Source organism: Nipponia nippon, unplaced genomic scaffold, assembly GCF_047370975.1.
Source record: "Nipponia nippon isolate SJK-2023a ecotype South Korea unplaced genomic scaffold, ASM4737097v1 scaffold_24, whole genome shotgun sequence".
Classification (NCBI taxonomy): domain Eukaryota; kingdom Metazoa; phylum Chordata; class Aves; order Pelecaniformes; family Threskiornithidae; genus Nipponia; species Nipponia nippon.
Genome location: NW_028262341.1, coordinates 6,818,393 through 6,834,619, shown reverse-complemented (window position 1 = coordinate 6,834,619; position 16,227 = coordinate 6,818,393). Strand labels below are relative to the sequence as shown.

Here is a 16,227-nt window from a genome sequence, read left to right as displayed (position 1 = left end):
AGTTATAGGGGGATGAGACATGAAATGTTGGGTGTGAGAGGTGGATTCTTTTATTTCTGAAAGCTGTTTGTCTTTGGTTTGATCAAGGACCTCTGTGACTGATGTTACATATTTAGCTTTCTTAAATGGATTGATATCCATGTAAATCTATAAGGAGAGTAATTGAAAAAGTGCATGTCAACAGATGCAGAAAATAAATGAATATAGTAAATACCTTCTCTTTTTTTCCAGAAGATGGCCCTTAGACACTGCAGTGCATTTTCCTGTGTCTGTGTACACTTAATAAGCACAAGTCACATTGTACCTTCATATGCAAATATGATTGATGATACTTTAAAAAAGGAGATAAAGAAATATCACCTAGCTCACCTGCTGTGTCAGTTCTGGCTTGTTATTCTAACTATCTTCTGGGTGTTTCTTTTTCAAATACTGAAACCTAAAGAACTTAAATAAATGTGAATTGTTTAAGTTTTCTGCCACCTTTTAGGCTTGTGAAGTAGGAAAACATTGAGAAGTGTGATATATCCAGTTCTGCTGACTAATGAATTAATCATTTTTTAAGTTTAATGGGAAAGGTTCAGGGGTATATTGTTTTCTAGAGAAGGTAAACATCAACTCCAACTGTAATTCACAATGTGTTTAAAACAATTATTCTTTATCATTAAAGTTAATAATATGCACATTAACCTCTGATGTAGTCTGAATCAATACTGCAGTTTGGGAGATGTGACCCCTGGACAGCTTTGTCTAAATATTGATTTCATTGTCATTTGTATAAGGTATGAAACAAATTACATGCCTCCCTAATATCATTAATGTAGCCCCATTGAGCTACTCAATTTATGGCTTCTTATAATGCATGACAAAGCGTTATGGAGTTATTGAAGACATTGTGAAATACAATTGCTTAGTGTGCTAGATTTGATTGCGGAAGGCCAATGCCAACACTCAATAACTTTCAAACACTTTGCTGTCCAAAGAAAGTCCACAGACAGGAACAAGCCACTCTGTAGTATGTAACTCAGTTGTTAATTTCAAAGACAAAGTTCCCTTGGATTCTGGGAGCACCAATTTATTCTACAGCTGTCTACTTATATATTTGTAGCCTTACTGTCATAACTTGAGATATGATTTAAATAATTTACTCCACACTCTGATTTCTTCCCTTTATTGCCTCTTTATTGCAACTGTCTTCTCACCATGACCCTCATGTTTTCGTTACTGCTTCCATCATAGCTGTTCCTCAGATCTTCCTCGCAACACCTTCTTGCCCTTCCAGGGAATTTCAGGGTTGCTATCAAACCCTGAAGATACCAATCTTCCCTTCTTTTGCTTCCTCCATCTTCGGAAAGCTCCTTTTTTATGCAAGCAAGCTGTTGTCAAGCGCAAGATTCAGGTGTCTACTTTCCTTCTTCTTTCCAAATACAAACCTTGGTCTCATGGATGTCTAAGAAAAAGCTTAGTATAAGTTCCATGTCTTTCCCATAAACTTTCCGTCAGGATGATTTTTCTTGGTCTTTGCTTGGTATAAGCACTGCTCATCTGCAGTCGTTGGCTATAAGGTGCTTATTTCATATTCAGGGGCACCCCCCCACACACACTTCCTTTCCCCATTCTTTTTCTTTCGCTTAAAAAACCCAATCAACTTCCATATCCAGTCTAGGTTACAGCTTTCATTATCTACATACTACATTTTCAAAGCAGCATCTTCATACTTTCTCCTGTGGTGGCTTTCATGCTGAGGGACCTTCTTGTAAATATATGCAAAGCTACTTCATTGTGCTTTAATGTATACAAAAATCTCAACTACATTTGAGCTTCTGCTGTGCTGAGACTACAGCCCATCATTCCAGCTGATATCGTCTCATTGTTTAATTGTACTTGCCCATTTTCTCTGGTGTTAGGCTTTTATCTGAGGCTGTCTTTAAGGCTTTTTGATTTTGGGGAGAGTATTTGTACAGCGTGAAACATGTAGGGCATAGTAATCTTTGGGTAAGTATCGTAGGTGATATGTTATTACAAATAATATGGAATAATACATTTTCTACATATCAAAATGCTCTAATTATGTTATCATTACAGTCAATGTAAGATTGGCACCATTAAAGTAAAGTTCTCTTAGCTGTCTCAGAAGGGTGCTTGGCACCTTTTAGGAACATGCTGTTTTTTCATCAGAAAAGTCTGTATGGTGATTTTTTTTCTTTTCTTTTTTTTTAAAAAGACAAAAAAGATGTTCTTTTAGTGAAGAATGTTAATAGATTACGGAGATGAACAGCCTGTTATGATCATCATGAATATAATGCAGACCACAGGACTTCCCTGTATTAATTTCTGAGAGAATTACAATGCAGCTTAGGAAATTAAACAAACAAAACTAAAACTAATTTTTATTTAAACCTTGCTTATGGTGCTTTTTCTTAGTTCATAAATTTTGTTCCAAATTTTCTCTTACAGGTAAAAGTGACCCATTTTGTGTAGTTGAATTGAACAATGACAGACTGCTGACACATACCGTCTACAAGAACCTCAATCCAGAATGGAATAAAATCTTCACATTGTAGGTGTTTGAATTTTGTCAGTGTTTGGGGGGGGCTGGGGTTTGGGGTTTTTCTTGGGGGGGAGTGTTTTGAAGGGGATGTACATGTGAATCAAAGATACCTACTGCTGATTCTGAAGAAAGATAGTGAGGCCATACTGCTACTTCTAAACCAAACAGCTGAATACTTTTTTGAGGATTAAAAACATGAAAAAAATTAGAGAAGAGGTACCATTTTAAAGGTAAAAAAGCAAGGTCTGTTCCTTGGAAACCAGGTATGAGTAGTGCTAAGCACTCCAGACTCCTGCTAGTGTCAGTGAGAGTTTCAAGGGCCAAACCGATGACACAGGATTTGGCCCTGAAGGTTTTGGTGGAAAAAAGAATATTGTGATTATGACCTTCATTAATATGTTGTTGTTAACTTAAATAAACATTAGATAACTATATCAAGGAAAAAATTTTAAATGCATTCATACTTCTCTGAATTATGCTCAGATACTTTCCACTTGTTCTTTCCCTTTACTAAATGCACCTAGCATCGTACTAGTACAATGCTGCTATTGGGTAAAATGCAGTCTTAAACATTCAGTTTATTGGGAAGTGATGCGGTTGGGTGTTTTTATCCTTCTGTAATTTTGAAGACAGTAGAAAGCTCTGACAAAATAGAAAAAAGTCTTCCACAAACAAAATGTACCTGTTATTTGTCTTGCTCAGTTGCCTTCTTTTTCTCCCTGCTTCTCTCTGTCTGACTGCAACATGACACCAATGAGTAGAAAACTGATCAGTTGCAGGTTTCTCTGCTGGTGAAATCAGCTAAGAATCCACTGCAAAACCAGTAGAAGCTTTAGCTTTGCATTCACTTACTTCACTTTGTCATAAATGAAAATAGTATGTTTTGTCCTTGATCTCAAAACACAGTCTGATTCTAATTTTTTTCTTTTTTTCCCTCTAAGTTTGTCATTCATATATTTGGCATCCGTAGCTTTTCTTGCCCTGCAGTGAGCTCTCAGGAGTGAACTCAGAACAAAAGAAAAAAATTTCACAACAGTTGTACTTCTCATTAGCTTATTAATGTAGTTCTCATTTATGTATCTGCAAAACCACGCTAAATTCTTCATTAATTTATTTGTAATTATCTACTAATAGAGCCAATAACTAATCAACCTCTGCGGCTCGACAGTGTTCTCTGCATAAGAAATTGCCTGGTTTTGTAGAGGACAAAAGACTAATAAGGAATCAAATAGAAAAACACAAAAGGCCTTCAAGGAGAGTTTTCACCTCTCTTCTATGTATATTTGCATTAACTATTTTATTTATCCTCAGATTTGTTAATTAATTTCAGGCTAGCAATCCAGTTTCATCTGGAGGCATATATTTTACTGAAGTTAAACTGCTTGCCTTGAATTCTTGTTTCCTGGATCAGCCATTTGATCAAAGATGAGTTCTCTCAAACAATTCTTTTTTTTTTTCTTTGAATAAGGAATATGAATTTTTCACTTGAGAGTTTACAATATACAGTCACATTTGTTGTGCATGGTGGTGGAGTGTTTAATAGCTCGCAGGCAAAAACAGTAGTAGCTGAAAAATGCATTGTTTTGTATTGCTTGTTCCTAATTTGTTGTAATGACTGTTCTATATTTGTAATTAAGCAAGGATTTTAGAATTAAAGAGCTTGCTCTCAGTGCAAGGATGTGCTCGTGTAGCTTGTGATTATTTTCATTTACAAACCTACGGATTTCCCAGTATTTGCAGTCAGAATTGCTGCAAAGATAGCAGTGTGTAAGGGATAGTCTTTAAAGGCTCTCAGTCCTGCTGCTCGCGGCTGTAAATCCCCCAGTGCTGCTCCGCGCTGGCTCTCCTTGCAGCTCATGCAGCGCAAATGCCAGGTAGGAGATTTAAAGCAACATCCTTCAGAAAACTTCTGCTGGGAAAGCCTCGCAGAGAGAGTGAGCGAGCAGTCGCTGCAGCCCTTAGAAAGCATTTCATTTATACGGAAGGATGCCTCATTTACTTAAGTTCTGTTCTCTGCAATGGCTTGGAAAAATAGGCGGGTATCTGTTTTTGCTAACCTTTCACGGTTTTGTCCTTGGTACCCACTGGTGTAGGTGACTTCTCTCTTCTGCGTGTGCTTCTCCCTTTGTAGCAATATTAAAGACATCCACTCGGTGCTTGAAGTGACAGTTTATGATGAAGACCGCGATCGGAGTGCTGACTTTCTAGGCAAAGTTGCTATACCGTTGCTGTCTGTAAGTTTCATTCACCTGACATACCTCTCTGTATTTTTCCTGCTGAAGTGGGGGGGTGGGGGGGGAAGATTTGCAGCTCTGTGTCTGTCATTTCTCAACCAAGGTCTGTAATAAGAACACTAAAATTTTAACATACTCAATTCACGGCCATGTTGAATCCCATGATAGTTAATTTTTCCTGACAGACTCGGTCCTGGTAATGAACAGGTACTTGTCAGACTTGCCACAGTTGTTTTGGGTTCTCTGTCAGTTTCAGCAGCTGGGGGTCAGGGGTCACCGGGGGGGTGTATTCAGCGGAGACCGCGAGACAGACGGCTGTCATGTCCTTTTCCTGCAGATTCAAAATGGTGAACAGAAAGCCTACGTCTTGAAAAACAAGCAGCTGACAGGGCCAACAAAGGGGGTCATCTATCTTGAAATAGATGTGATTTTTAATGCTGTAAGTCTTAACTTTGGCTTTTTTGTACTGCTAAAGAGTTCAGTTTCATGAAAGCTTTTGTTCCTGATTTGTAGAGAATTTCTGTCATTCCTCATTTTCTCTAAACCTTGATGTATACTACAGAATACTCTTCTGCCACTGCCTGGCACACCCACTCTTTTTGTTGCTGCTGCCGCTGCTATTGCTGCTAAAGTAAGGAGCAGCAACTCATGCCTCTGTGTACGTTTATGTGTCACGGGCTTGGCAGCCATGACTTGGAAACTTCGTAATTTTTGCAAATTGAAGCATGTGTTATTAGTAAGGAGCGAGTAAGCTTGAAATATTGACACACATTTTAATGCATAGGTGAAAGCCAGCATACGAACCTTAATGCCCAAAGAACAGAAGTACATTGAAGAGGAAAACAGACTGTCTAAACAGGTAAAGAGTAAGGAAACACTAATCCTTTCCGAAAGCCTTAATATCAAGTGTGCACATCCAAATATCTGGTATCATACTACTGAAGGTAAAGAATAACATTTTCATTACCTGTTTGCAAAAGAATATGATAGGTTGGAAAAGGCAGAAACAAAATACATGGGTTTATTGTGTCTCCTCTATAAACTGCAGCTTAATTTCCATGAAATACGTGAATAAGAACACAGTTGAAACCATCAGGTTCCACACATATCAGATTATAGCACAGGTGCATGTAAACTAAGTCTTGCATAATTTTGCTATTAACCTTAAGCCGAAAGATCTCCATTTGTTGCAGGGTAGAGAGTCTTTCAGCATTCTTTTAGCCAAATTTTAAAGTTGAGTGAGGTTTAAATCAAAGGTGAAAGCAGACTAAAACTCTATAGTACTTTTGAGAGTCCCGTGGGCAGGAAATGTCTGGACCCTTTTTCTTTTTTTGCTGGATATTTTTGCCACTCACAATTTTAATGTTTTGGTAAAAAATATTTAAACACACATCTTATCCTTTTCTCCACTTGAACTACATTTGGTTCAGTTTTTCATGTTCCACAAATGATCTATTTTATATGAAGAGAACTGGGCTTTTGGTTGGACTGTGGGAACAAGGTATTTGTGGTTTGCAGTGAAAAGGCAAAGGTCTCAGAACTGTTTTTTATTTTGCTGAAAGCTTATAGACTTGAGTGTAATTTAAATTATGTGCTGGATGGATTTTACATCAGTTGTATGATGTATTTCATTAAAAAAGATTTCAAGAGGCGAAAAATTTTTTCTTTACTGTTGTGAGTAATGCTGCATTTTGCACTGCTATTCCAGCAAAGCAGCAGCAAGGCCTTTTAATTCATTCTTCCCCCCACTTTCATAACAGAAAATGGCATTGTGCTTTTTGCAGATGGCAGGAGGAGTAAACTTTAAATACCCACTTTGGGTTGGTTTTTTTTTTAAATTAGCTTGCAGAGGATACCCCACCACAATACCACTTAGGGCAGGGAAAATAAAGGAATCTTTATGTATGACTGATGCGGTTGCATTTTAAAACATCCATACTTTCCAAGAGTGAATGTGTCTTACCTACCTAGCATTTTCTATGCTACTCAATACACAAAAATCATTCACTGATTCATTCACCTTTTTCCTTGGTCAAGTGTATTGCCATTTTAGAGGATTTAAGGGTTCTCCTGAATCAAAACCCAACGCTGTTATGTCTCATCTTTATATAGATTGAACGTACACGGTTAAAGTTACTGTGATAAATACTTGAAAACACGTGGTCAACATACATGACAGCAGACAAATCTGTTACAAATGAAGGAAAAATTGGCTGTAAGGGTGCAGGTGATCTTAATTAGATTAGAGCAGTAATTTTGCATGGTTTCAGGTTAGTGTCCTAAAGCATCTTTTCATTAAGAAAGGCCAAAATTTATTAAGTACTTGAGAATGGGGAAAGTCTTGCCTAATTAATAAAACTCTGAAATCTTAATAACAAAATCGCTCATGAAATTTTGCAAGTGGCTTCATAAAATTGAACAATTTGTGTACCATTTAGAATTAAATTCAACAAATATCAGTTGACAAAACTAACAAATTCTCTCTTCCAAGTCTCTCAAATTTTAAACTATTTTTCTCAATTTGTGAGCTAGAGAGCTTAACATATTTTCTCAGTCTTCACTGAAGTTAAGAATGACAATATTGTAAGCATGAGCCTCTTTGGAAGCTTTTGGGGTTTTGAAACATTTTCCTTCTTTCATCTTTTTAACAGCTACTGTTAAGAAACTTTATCCGGATGAAGCGTTGTGTCATGGTGCTCATAAATGCCGCCTACTACATTAGCAGTTGCTTTGACTGGGATTCTCCCCCAAGAAGTCTTGCTGCTTTTTTGGTATGATTTCCTTCATATTATTGTTGATCACCCTGGTGTATTTGTGTTCTAGACTGAGACATAATAGAGTGTTGATGTGGAGGATTCTGATTTTCTTTTATTTAAAACTTTGCATTACGAAGATACCGCAAATCATGTTTATTCACTTTTTTTAAAAAAAGTAATTAAGTTTAAAATGTCACGCAAACAAGACAGAAAGTTTTTCTTTTTTTTAATTTGTAATTGTGCAAATAATGTAAGTGAGTTACACAACTCAAAATACAGTCAGTGAACTATGGATCTATTTTGAGCTTCTCGCACATTACTTCTGTTAAATTTTGTTTGGCCCCCTTGTGTATTGCATATTTACTCTAAAACTTGTTTTGAATACTTCATGAATGCTTTTACATATCATGAATATAAAATCAGTGTTATTTTGTCCTCCACATATCAATATACATTACGCCTGTAACTACAAAGCTCTGGACCCAAAGAGTTGCTTCCTTGCTAAGGTTTAGTGTTCTTAGTAACAAACCAAAACCAAATAAGACAAAACCAACTTTAAAATCATTAATGCAAACGAACTAGTACATTTTAGACATCAAGCTCTGGTCATAGTTCAGTTTTTAGTGAATTCATATTTAGTGATTTAAATTAAACTGCTATTTCTCCATAAACATTAGCTTCATAAATATTAACCTTTATTTTCCTGTTAAATTTTGAAAATTCCAAGTATAATTATAGATTACATTGTGTTTCCCAGATTAATATCTTTTTATTTTCAAAATCATATGACCTACAAACAAGACCAGAGTCCCTGTTTGTTTTTTGCCTGAGAGAGTCCCACCAGGAGTAAAAGTGTATGCATTGACACACTTTCTGGAAAATCTAGATTTATGAAGCTGGCTGAAGTTATAAGCCTCTCCACCATGACTATGAATAGGGAATGTTTTCAGTCTTTCTTTGAATAATTATAGAGGGAGTCTGCTGAAAGTACTCCTAGGTTGGGTGCCTAAAGCTCAGGTGCCTCAAATTTGGAGACATCAAACCAGGCATTGGAGCTGTCTGCACTGGAGGAGTAAAATGAGGTACTTTGGTGTGTCACTAAATCATGCTGTTTTGCAAGAAGTTTCTTCTACCAGGGTTCAGTTTTTACTAAGTGACTTGTTAAGCCTCCCCGTAGCTTGTCAAAAGATGGCAGCAAGCTGTCGGTCCTTGGTTGCAATGTTTATCAAGAGTACAGGAGATACATGTGTTGTTCAAACTCTCAGGGTTTTTATACTTTTACTGACATCTGTAGCAATTACACTATGTGCAAAAATCTAAATATACTTTCTACCGTTTAATTTAGAAAGATTATCTGTTATTATTTCAGTTTAAAATTCTGAAGATTTCATAGGAAAATGTGTCCTTCTATGTAAAACTCAAATGTTCATGTTGTTATTACTGCTCCAGTTAGTAAATACTCATCTGTCCAAATCTGATTTTACTATAGATGTGAAACACCGACCTGTCATCGGTGGAAGAAAGGAAATAGAAAGACACCCTATTCTTTGGGGCAAATGAGATTTTTTTTTTTCTCATGGTGTGCTGCTCTGGCCATGGAAGAAGTTGTGTTGCTTTGGAATTGTAATTGTTTTCGATCATAGAAGAAATTCAGTGTCGTAATGAGTAGTTGGAAATACATAAAACACAGAATTTGAATGGGGAGCTCTGTAGTGAGTATACATCATTGTAGTTATAGCGTATTGCATTAGAAACATGTTTCTGATTTTATTTATGTATGTATTCATGTATATATTTATATCTATATCTCAAAAGCCTACTTTTCTTAGTTTCCTTTTAGTATTTGTTGTGCTATGTGGTGGTTGTGGTAGTTATGGACACATTACATCTGCATCAGTGCTGTGACTTCACAGATGTGTTCGTGCTCTGCATCCAAAGTGCATCCTGTGCTTTTCGGTTGAAAAGTGTTAGTGTTATTCCATCCAAGGATCAAATCATCCCTTTGTTGGGCAAAACATTGATAAGTTTTTGTTAGCTAAGCCAAATCTACATGAACTTCTGTCATCGTCATAAGCTTCAGATTTAAAAGGTTTCTGGACTTTCATAGCTGTAATAGGCCCTTGAAAAATCTTGAGAGTGGTCCACTTGCACGTGCAGTGCTGAATTATGCTTGCACTAAGGTTACGCTGGAATTTAATAGATTCTATAAAAAAACTGTACTTATATGTATCATTTTCATCTCTTCACTATTATACAAATCTTATCTCCTCTTGAAGTTGTCTCCCAGAGGTTGGAGAATGTCACAGTGAAATGTCAGTGCAGAAAGGAGATGAGAAATAGGCTGTTCTGGAGGCTTCCAGCTCTGTAGGCGGACTAATAAATAATGTACGAGAAGTAAACTTTTAAACGAACCATTTCTTCCTTCCTTTTGGATTTGAAGATGTACCTTGATGGATAACATCCTGATACAGATTTACAGCCATTTCACATAAGTTACATATGTGAGGGTTGATTTTTCAGATCTCCCATTGCCCCAAGTTCTTCGTGTTACATTTACAGGTACCCTTTTCTTGTACCTCACCCCATGTCTTTACTTTCTGATGGGGCCACTGTTACAGAAGACCACAGGTGAAGAAATTCTGACAGACTATCTCAGTCTTCAGAAATGTAGTAAGTTAGTTGTAATTAAGGAGAGATCTGGAAAGGAGGGCTACTCTTGGAAACTGACAGAAAGCCTTGATTAATATGGTGACTCTATAATAAGCTACAGTTATCTGCTTTATGCTCTTCGCACATTGACGTGTTCACTGCAGCTCTTTTTAAAGTTATTCTCCTTGGAGAGTCACGATGTTGGTTGTTGAGACTAAAAGCATTCATTGAAGGGGCTTGCTGATTATTTATACTCCAGAACTTAGCTGTCTCAAACCTTCACATTATTTGGGACATTTTAGAAAAGAAAATGCTGTATTAAAGGTTTAGGGTGGTTCTTTCTCAAATCTGTCCAAAGGCACCAGCTCCATGACGGGTGTTGCCCATGCTGTACCTAGAAGTACAGAAACCTAGAAATTAAGTTTTCAATGTTCTAGATTATTCATTTCCTCAACTAAACAATGTTTTACCTGTTTCAGTTGAACTTCGTAAGCTCATTGCCTTCACTGAGGATTTTGCCTGAATTACTTAAGGTTTTGACTCCAAATTTTTTTCTCTGCCTCAGTAATTCACAGCCAAAGAATAAATGCTACCCAGACATAATTTTTTATATTTTAGTGCTAATATAACTGTGTTGTATTATTAGCTATTGTTTTTCAGGTATTCGAAGGTATTTGTAAATAGTTCATGAAACATAGGTTGATCTGGCTGGAATATGACTTTGGATTTGAACCATCAGAAGGTTTGATATTCTCTCCTCCTTTTTCATATTTATTTCCTATCAAATAAAAGAAGTGTATAGCAACAATGTTACATTAATGTTTCAGTTGCAAAACAGCTTTATTATATTGCATATATCCCTGTTATGTCTAGAGGCAGATCAAAAATGTATTACCTGTTTGTGTTTATGCTTCTTAAGCACCTAAATGCAATGGAAAATAATGGAATATGTAGAGAGAGCCTTTTCTGTAAATTCACATGATTTTCTGTATTTAAAGCAGATCTTTGGATTGTTTAGCAGTTAATTTTTATATATTTTTTAATTTGGTAATTAATATGTGGTATGTTTCAGGCAGAAGAACTTTATTAGAGTATGCAAAAGTGGATGGTTTTTCTTTAGATTAATCTACTGTGGGCACTGAAATGTCTACTAAATTGGGCCTAATTTCCATCAGCTTCTTGACCAGACATTTGTGTTCTTGCAGATGTCAGTAGGTGCAACGTAGGGGGAAAAAAGTGTACACTCTTTTTTTCCAGTACTGTCATTTCTCACTGTAATGAGCACAAAAATAATTGGACAACTGAGCTATCAGTAAAAGGACACACTTCAACGTGAGTCAATGAATTATTTTACGGGACAAACTTTAATCTTTAAATGTGATTGTAGATAATTTGTGCTACCATCTGTCCATTTGGAATTCTTTTAGCCTTTTCAGTTGTTATACAGTAAGTGCTGCTGTGTTTAACATTAACATTTGATATTTTACACATTTAATTTCTGTACTGCTGTGTGGTCCTTGGGGAGCTTTGCTCTAGTGCTACATGAGAGAGACAAAGTATTGATCAGTTAACATTTCAGCTACATTTATGTATGTCGCAAAATTAATGAAAATGCCAGACAAAAATGTCAGAGTGCACAAAAAGGTAGAATTTAAATTTGGTAGTTTAATGAAAAGTTTAAGATGTGCATTATCAAAAATGTCCCCTTGCCTTTAAAGTACAATTCATAACTGAGTAACTAAAGGGAACCACATATTTTACTTAGAGGAACATTGAACTTGAAATATGAGGGAATAGATAATCTTCAAAGTATTTGGTATCCCAAAATGGCCTCAGTAAAGCACTTTAATTGCCTGCTTGAACATTTAACTGTTACTCATAAAATAAACTTGTTTCCTTTCTCATTTAGAAACAGAGTACCCTCACCAGATCACACACATTCTTTTCAGTATATCCTCATATTAGAGCTTTCTCTGAACATGTTCTCCTATTCCTGTTCTTAGTCCTCTGAATCCTTCTATAAGTATGTATGCATGCACATCGAAAATACGTTTCTTTCTTAGCCTTTGAAATATTGATAAAATTGCTTGCCCTGCATTCAAGTCATTTGTCAGATGTAGCTCGCCTTCGCTTTGTCTTCTAACGTTACACAATTCATGTGCGAAAATGACATAACCGTGTCCCTAGCCTTTGATTAAGTGTTAGTTCTCTTGCACATACACCATTTAGTTGTGGTGGTGTCATGCTAATTAATTGAAACTGAGAAGGAAACAGGAGAAAAAAGAGCTGGTCCCTAGCAGGCAATGAGACGGTAAAGTAATTTTGTCAACTTGCTTAGCTTTTCCCTATTAAAAAGGGAAATGATCACTACTGTGTATTTCAGAAGCAGCTTTCAGTCAGAGCTGAAAGCCAGAGATTATGTTTTGGGAGAGACTTGATACGGTACCATCAGGAGTGGGAATGCCCTTGTGTTAGTTATTAAATATTTTCTTTTTTTCCCACACTGTAATTGTAGGAGAATCAGAATTTTGCAGATGTATTTAACAGCTCATAGATTTTGCCATTGTTGATACCATTATTGAGGATATAACATATAAACACCTTCAAATTGCGTTTTACTAAACCTGGATGAAGTGGGCCATCAGATTGTCTTTGCCACCTGTTGTCTAGAATTTGAAACTGGAAGAAGTGCTGGTAAGGTAGTTGCAAAAACTTCTTACATCCTAAAAAAAGCCTTTCCAAAAATTCCTGTTGCTGTCAAAACTGCCTGTTCTCAAAAGAGAAATTTCCAGAGGTAAAGTGACATGACAGTAGCAAGACCAGGTACAAGATTCATTTCTGATGCAGGTTGCACACATGTGCAAGAGTCTTTCAGCTTTTTGTCAGCTGTACCTTCACCAGCAGGAAAGAGAAGGAGATAGACCAGACTGCTGTGCTTTTGTTTTTTGCAGAAGTAAAGCAGACAAAAAAAAAGTGATCTAAATCCTGTTTCCTCTTTCCTAGTTTTCTATAGGCCAGCAGAACTAATGTGAGACTGCTGCAAAAATACAGTGGGATTTGAGCTTTCTGCAACACTTAGCTATGCTACGTGTCAGGTTTTAGAAAGTGGGATAGGAAAGAAACATATATAGTGGATCCTGGTATATATGACCATTGAGATCCGTTAATCATTCATACATGAAGAACATACCAGCACCGGCAGTGATTAAAAAAAACCCCTCTGTACTTAACTATAGCAATTGAGGAATGATGCTAGTGTGGAAATATTTGGTGTCATCAATCCACATCTTGTGTTTCACACATTGTGTGTTTGCAAATCTGACACAAGGAAAGACTGGGCAATATTTATATCCTTAAAACATTTCTTTCAGTATTTTATTTTGTTTTTAAAAAATCAGTTTCATTTTACTTCCTTCATAGTGTGAATGCATACTTGTTAAAACAGATTAGCAGCGTGATTCATTGCCTAATGGAGACTTGGTGCCCTTTTGGGTTATCTAGAGCATCCTGTGTGCCACCCAGCTGCTGTTCCAGGAGAGTATGGATCTGTCTTAGTTTCTGTGTCACATCTGCCATCACCATCCAGGTGACTGGGTTATCCAACCCAGGGTGTCGAAAATGGCACCAGCTCTACCTTTAGGCACTTTAATTGCTCCCTTAGGTGTTTATGTTACCCGCATATCTATTTTAGGTAGTTACCTAGGTTCCATTCTGAGTTCTTCATAATCTTAAAGTGTTCAGTCTCAAAAACACCAATGCAGTGTGGGGAAATACTTTGTTATTTTACATTACCAGTTGAGGTAAAGAGGCTTTATGATTTCTCAAACAGGAAATACACAGCAGAATAGAGCACTGGTATCCCAAGTCTTGGACTTCTCCCTTCACTACCGGACAATTCTTCCCACCTATTTTCCTTTTCTCCCTTCTTAGAAAACCGGCAACTTTACACGGAAAGTATTTGATTATCAAAGCTTTTAGAATGCTGTTATAGTTTGATACACCAGAAGGTCTGATGCACCAAAATGTAGTTGATCAAAGATTATAGAAATTAACAAAAACTAATAGTTACTGTGCAGTATTTAGCGTTACGCAAAAAGTTCTAAAAACGAACTTAGATTTCCTCTTAAGGCAGTGATGTGACTAGAAATCTAGGCAGCCAAATTATGTGAGTTGTAATCTTGGTCTGGAATATGTTTCCCATAATGTAAATCACGTACCACGCGATCCCCAGCTGCCTGATGTTGCTGCGGCTCCACTGTTCGGTGTGACTAGGAGAGAGGCAGGATGGTCCCATTTGACCCAGTGTGGCTGTTTGTCCAGAGAGGGGTTGCATTGCATCATGTATCCTTACTTGCACTTCTCTCTTGAGTGCACAAAACTCTCCTGAATAAAAAAGTTTGCATTTGAAAGACTTCAGAGAGCACTGATATTAAATTTGGATAATTATTTAGTAACGGTGTTCTAAGGAGAAAGTAGTTGTGTACCTTATCATCATTGAGTTCCCTGAGTTGCTATTTCACAGTCATTGCAGGAAATCTTGGCCATTTAAACTTTCATTACTTAAATAGTGCACATGGGTGGATTGTAAAATAACTTACTTTTTCATCATCTTTTAGTTATGAGTCATATGAGAACCAACACATTATAAAATCATGTTACAAAGAGTGTTTTACTTCCTTTTTATTTTAGCAGTGGTAGGTATTATAATGGTTCGCCTTGAAGGGGAAGGACTGTGGACCACACTGATTTTAGTGGACCGTTCAATAGTTAAAGTAATATAACGTAATGTTTTGCAAAAAGTTTCAGTGTAGTAAAGAAAGAAGCAATAACCAGGTATGGTAGTGAGAAACGCCCAAGTAAGGAAAATCAAATAGAGAAGCAATGTTTGAAAGCTTTTGAAAATACGATGTGCAAAAGGATTAGAAAGGCAGCCTGTTCAGAAGTGAAGCTACCACTTTCTTCCTAATGCTCCTTAAGGAATCTTCAGTGTGCTTATCCCTATAGAGTAGTCACTTGTTTAGTTGGGGTGTAGCTGGTAGGTGATACTATAAGCATCTGTGCCTGGGTAGAAGAATTAAGAAAAAACAAGTAATTTTCAACATGTTGGATTTTACTGGAGTGCAAACACTTAGGGTAACTTTGTAATGTTTCAAATATGCATCATGAAAATATTTGTCCTGCTTATATTGTTTAACATGCAATTTTATAATTTCAGTTATGATGGCAGAAAGTGAAATCCAGACCATTAATACAAAAAAGGCTTAGAACATATTTTGTTTCTACTAGTGCCGCACATGCTATATGATTAACAGTAATTGGGTTTATTGGTGTTGTAAGTAAAGCCTCAAAAGAAAAACACCCCTAAATAACCATTGCAAAATTTACATGGCAAGTTTTGGCCCTTTTTCCTAAAATGGAACTGTCTGCCACACACAGCTTTATCCTACGTTTTTGGCAAAAGAGAGGTGCTGCATGCTTCCCATTCCAAAAATGGCTGGTTTGGACCAGAAAGAGTTTGAAAGCTTGCTTCCCACTTGGAAATAACTGGTGGGTGGCGATGCTGCTTGTGATGATGATATCTAAAACGAGTGGAACTGGCAGGGAGAACAAATGATAGTCTGTTCCCCTTGGGACAGTAGGAAATTCAAGTGAAAAATGCCTGTGTTGTTCTGCTGTCGCCTTTCTTGTGGTCCCTCTGCTTTCTTCCTCAGTGTGAAGTGGACTTACCACGCAAGAAGCTTTATTTTCACCTGAACTCCATTAAGATATGTGTAGGAAAGTCCTATCAAGGAACTGGGCAGTTACGACTGAACTAGGAAGGCTGCTTGTTTTCGCAGTTAGGGAAACTTCCTTGTGCCTGGGTGTGAAAAAGCAGTAGCTCTAGAAGTTGTCCTTTGCTTCGGATAATGTGTCTCTTTGTGTACTGAGTAGACTGTCTTTGTTTCAAGTGGACAAACTGCTGAGGTGTGATGTTACAGAAGAATACTTAAGAAGTTTACAAGTGGTGGATTTTTTTGTTTTTCTTCTAAATTAGTCATGA

The 16,227-nt window shown here is 36.8% G+C and overlaps 1 protein-coding gene across 3 annotated transcripts in view; it reads left to right on the top strand.

Annotated features, from left to right (window-relative positions):
- The window catches only part of MCTP1 (multiple C2 and transmembrane domain containing 1), a 282,391-nt gene that overhangs the window by 178,883 nt on the left and 87,281 nt on the right, over positions 1 to 16,227 (top strand). For 2 of the 3 annotated variants that reach the window (XM_087761499.1, XM_087761500.1), the window contains 5 exons: positions 2,455 to 2,557; positions 4,680 to 4,782; positions 5,120 to 5,221; positions 5,567 to 5,641; positions 7,434 to 7,553. In XM_087761499.1, coding sequence (XP_087617625.1) covers positions 2,455 to 2,557; positions 4,680 to 4,782; positions 5,120 to 5,221; positions 5,567 to 5,641; positions 7,434 to 7,553 — 503 coding nt within the window. The remainder of the gene's footprint in view (positions 1 to 2,454; positions 2,558 to 4,679; positions 4,783 to 5,119; positions 5,222 to 5,566; positions 5,642 to 7,433; positions 7,554 to 16,227) is intronic. The other variant, XM_087761501.1, reaches the window with a different exon arrangement.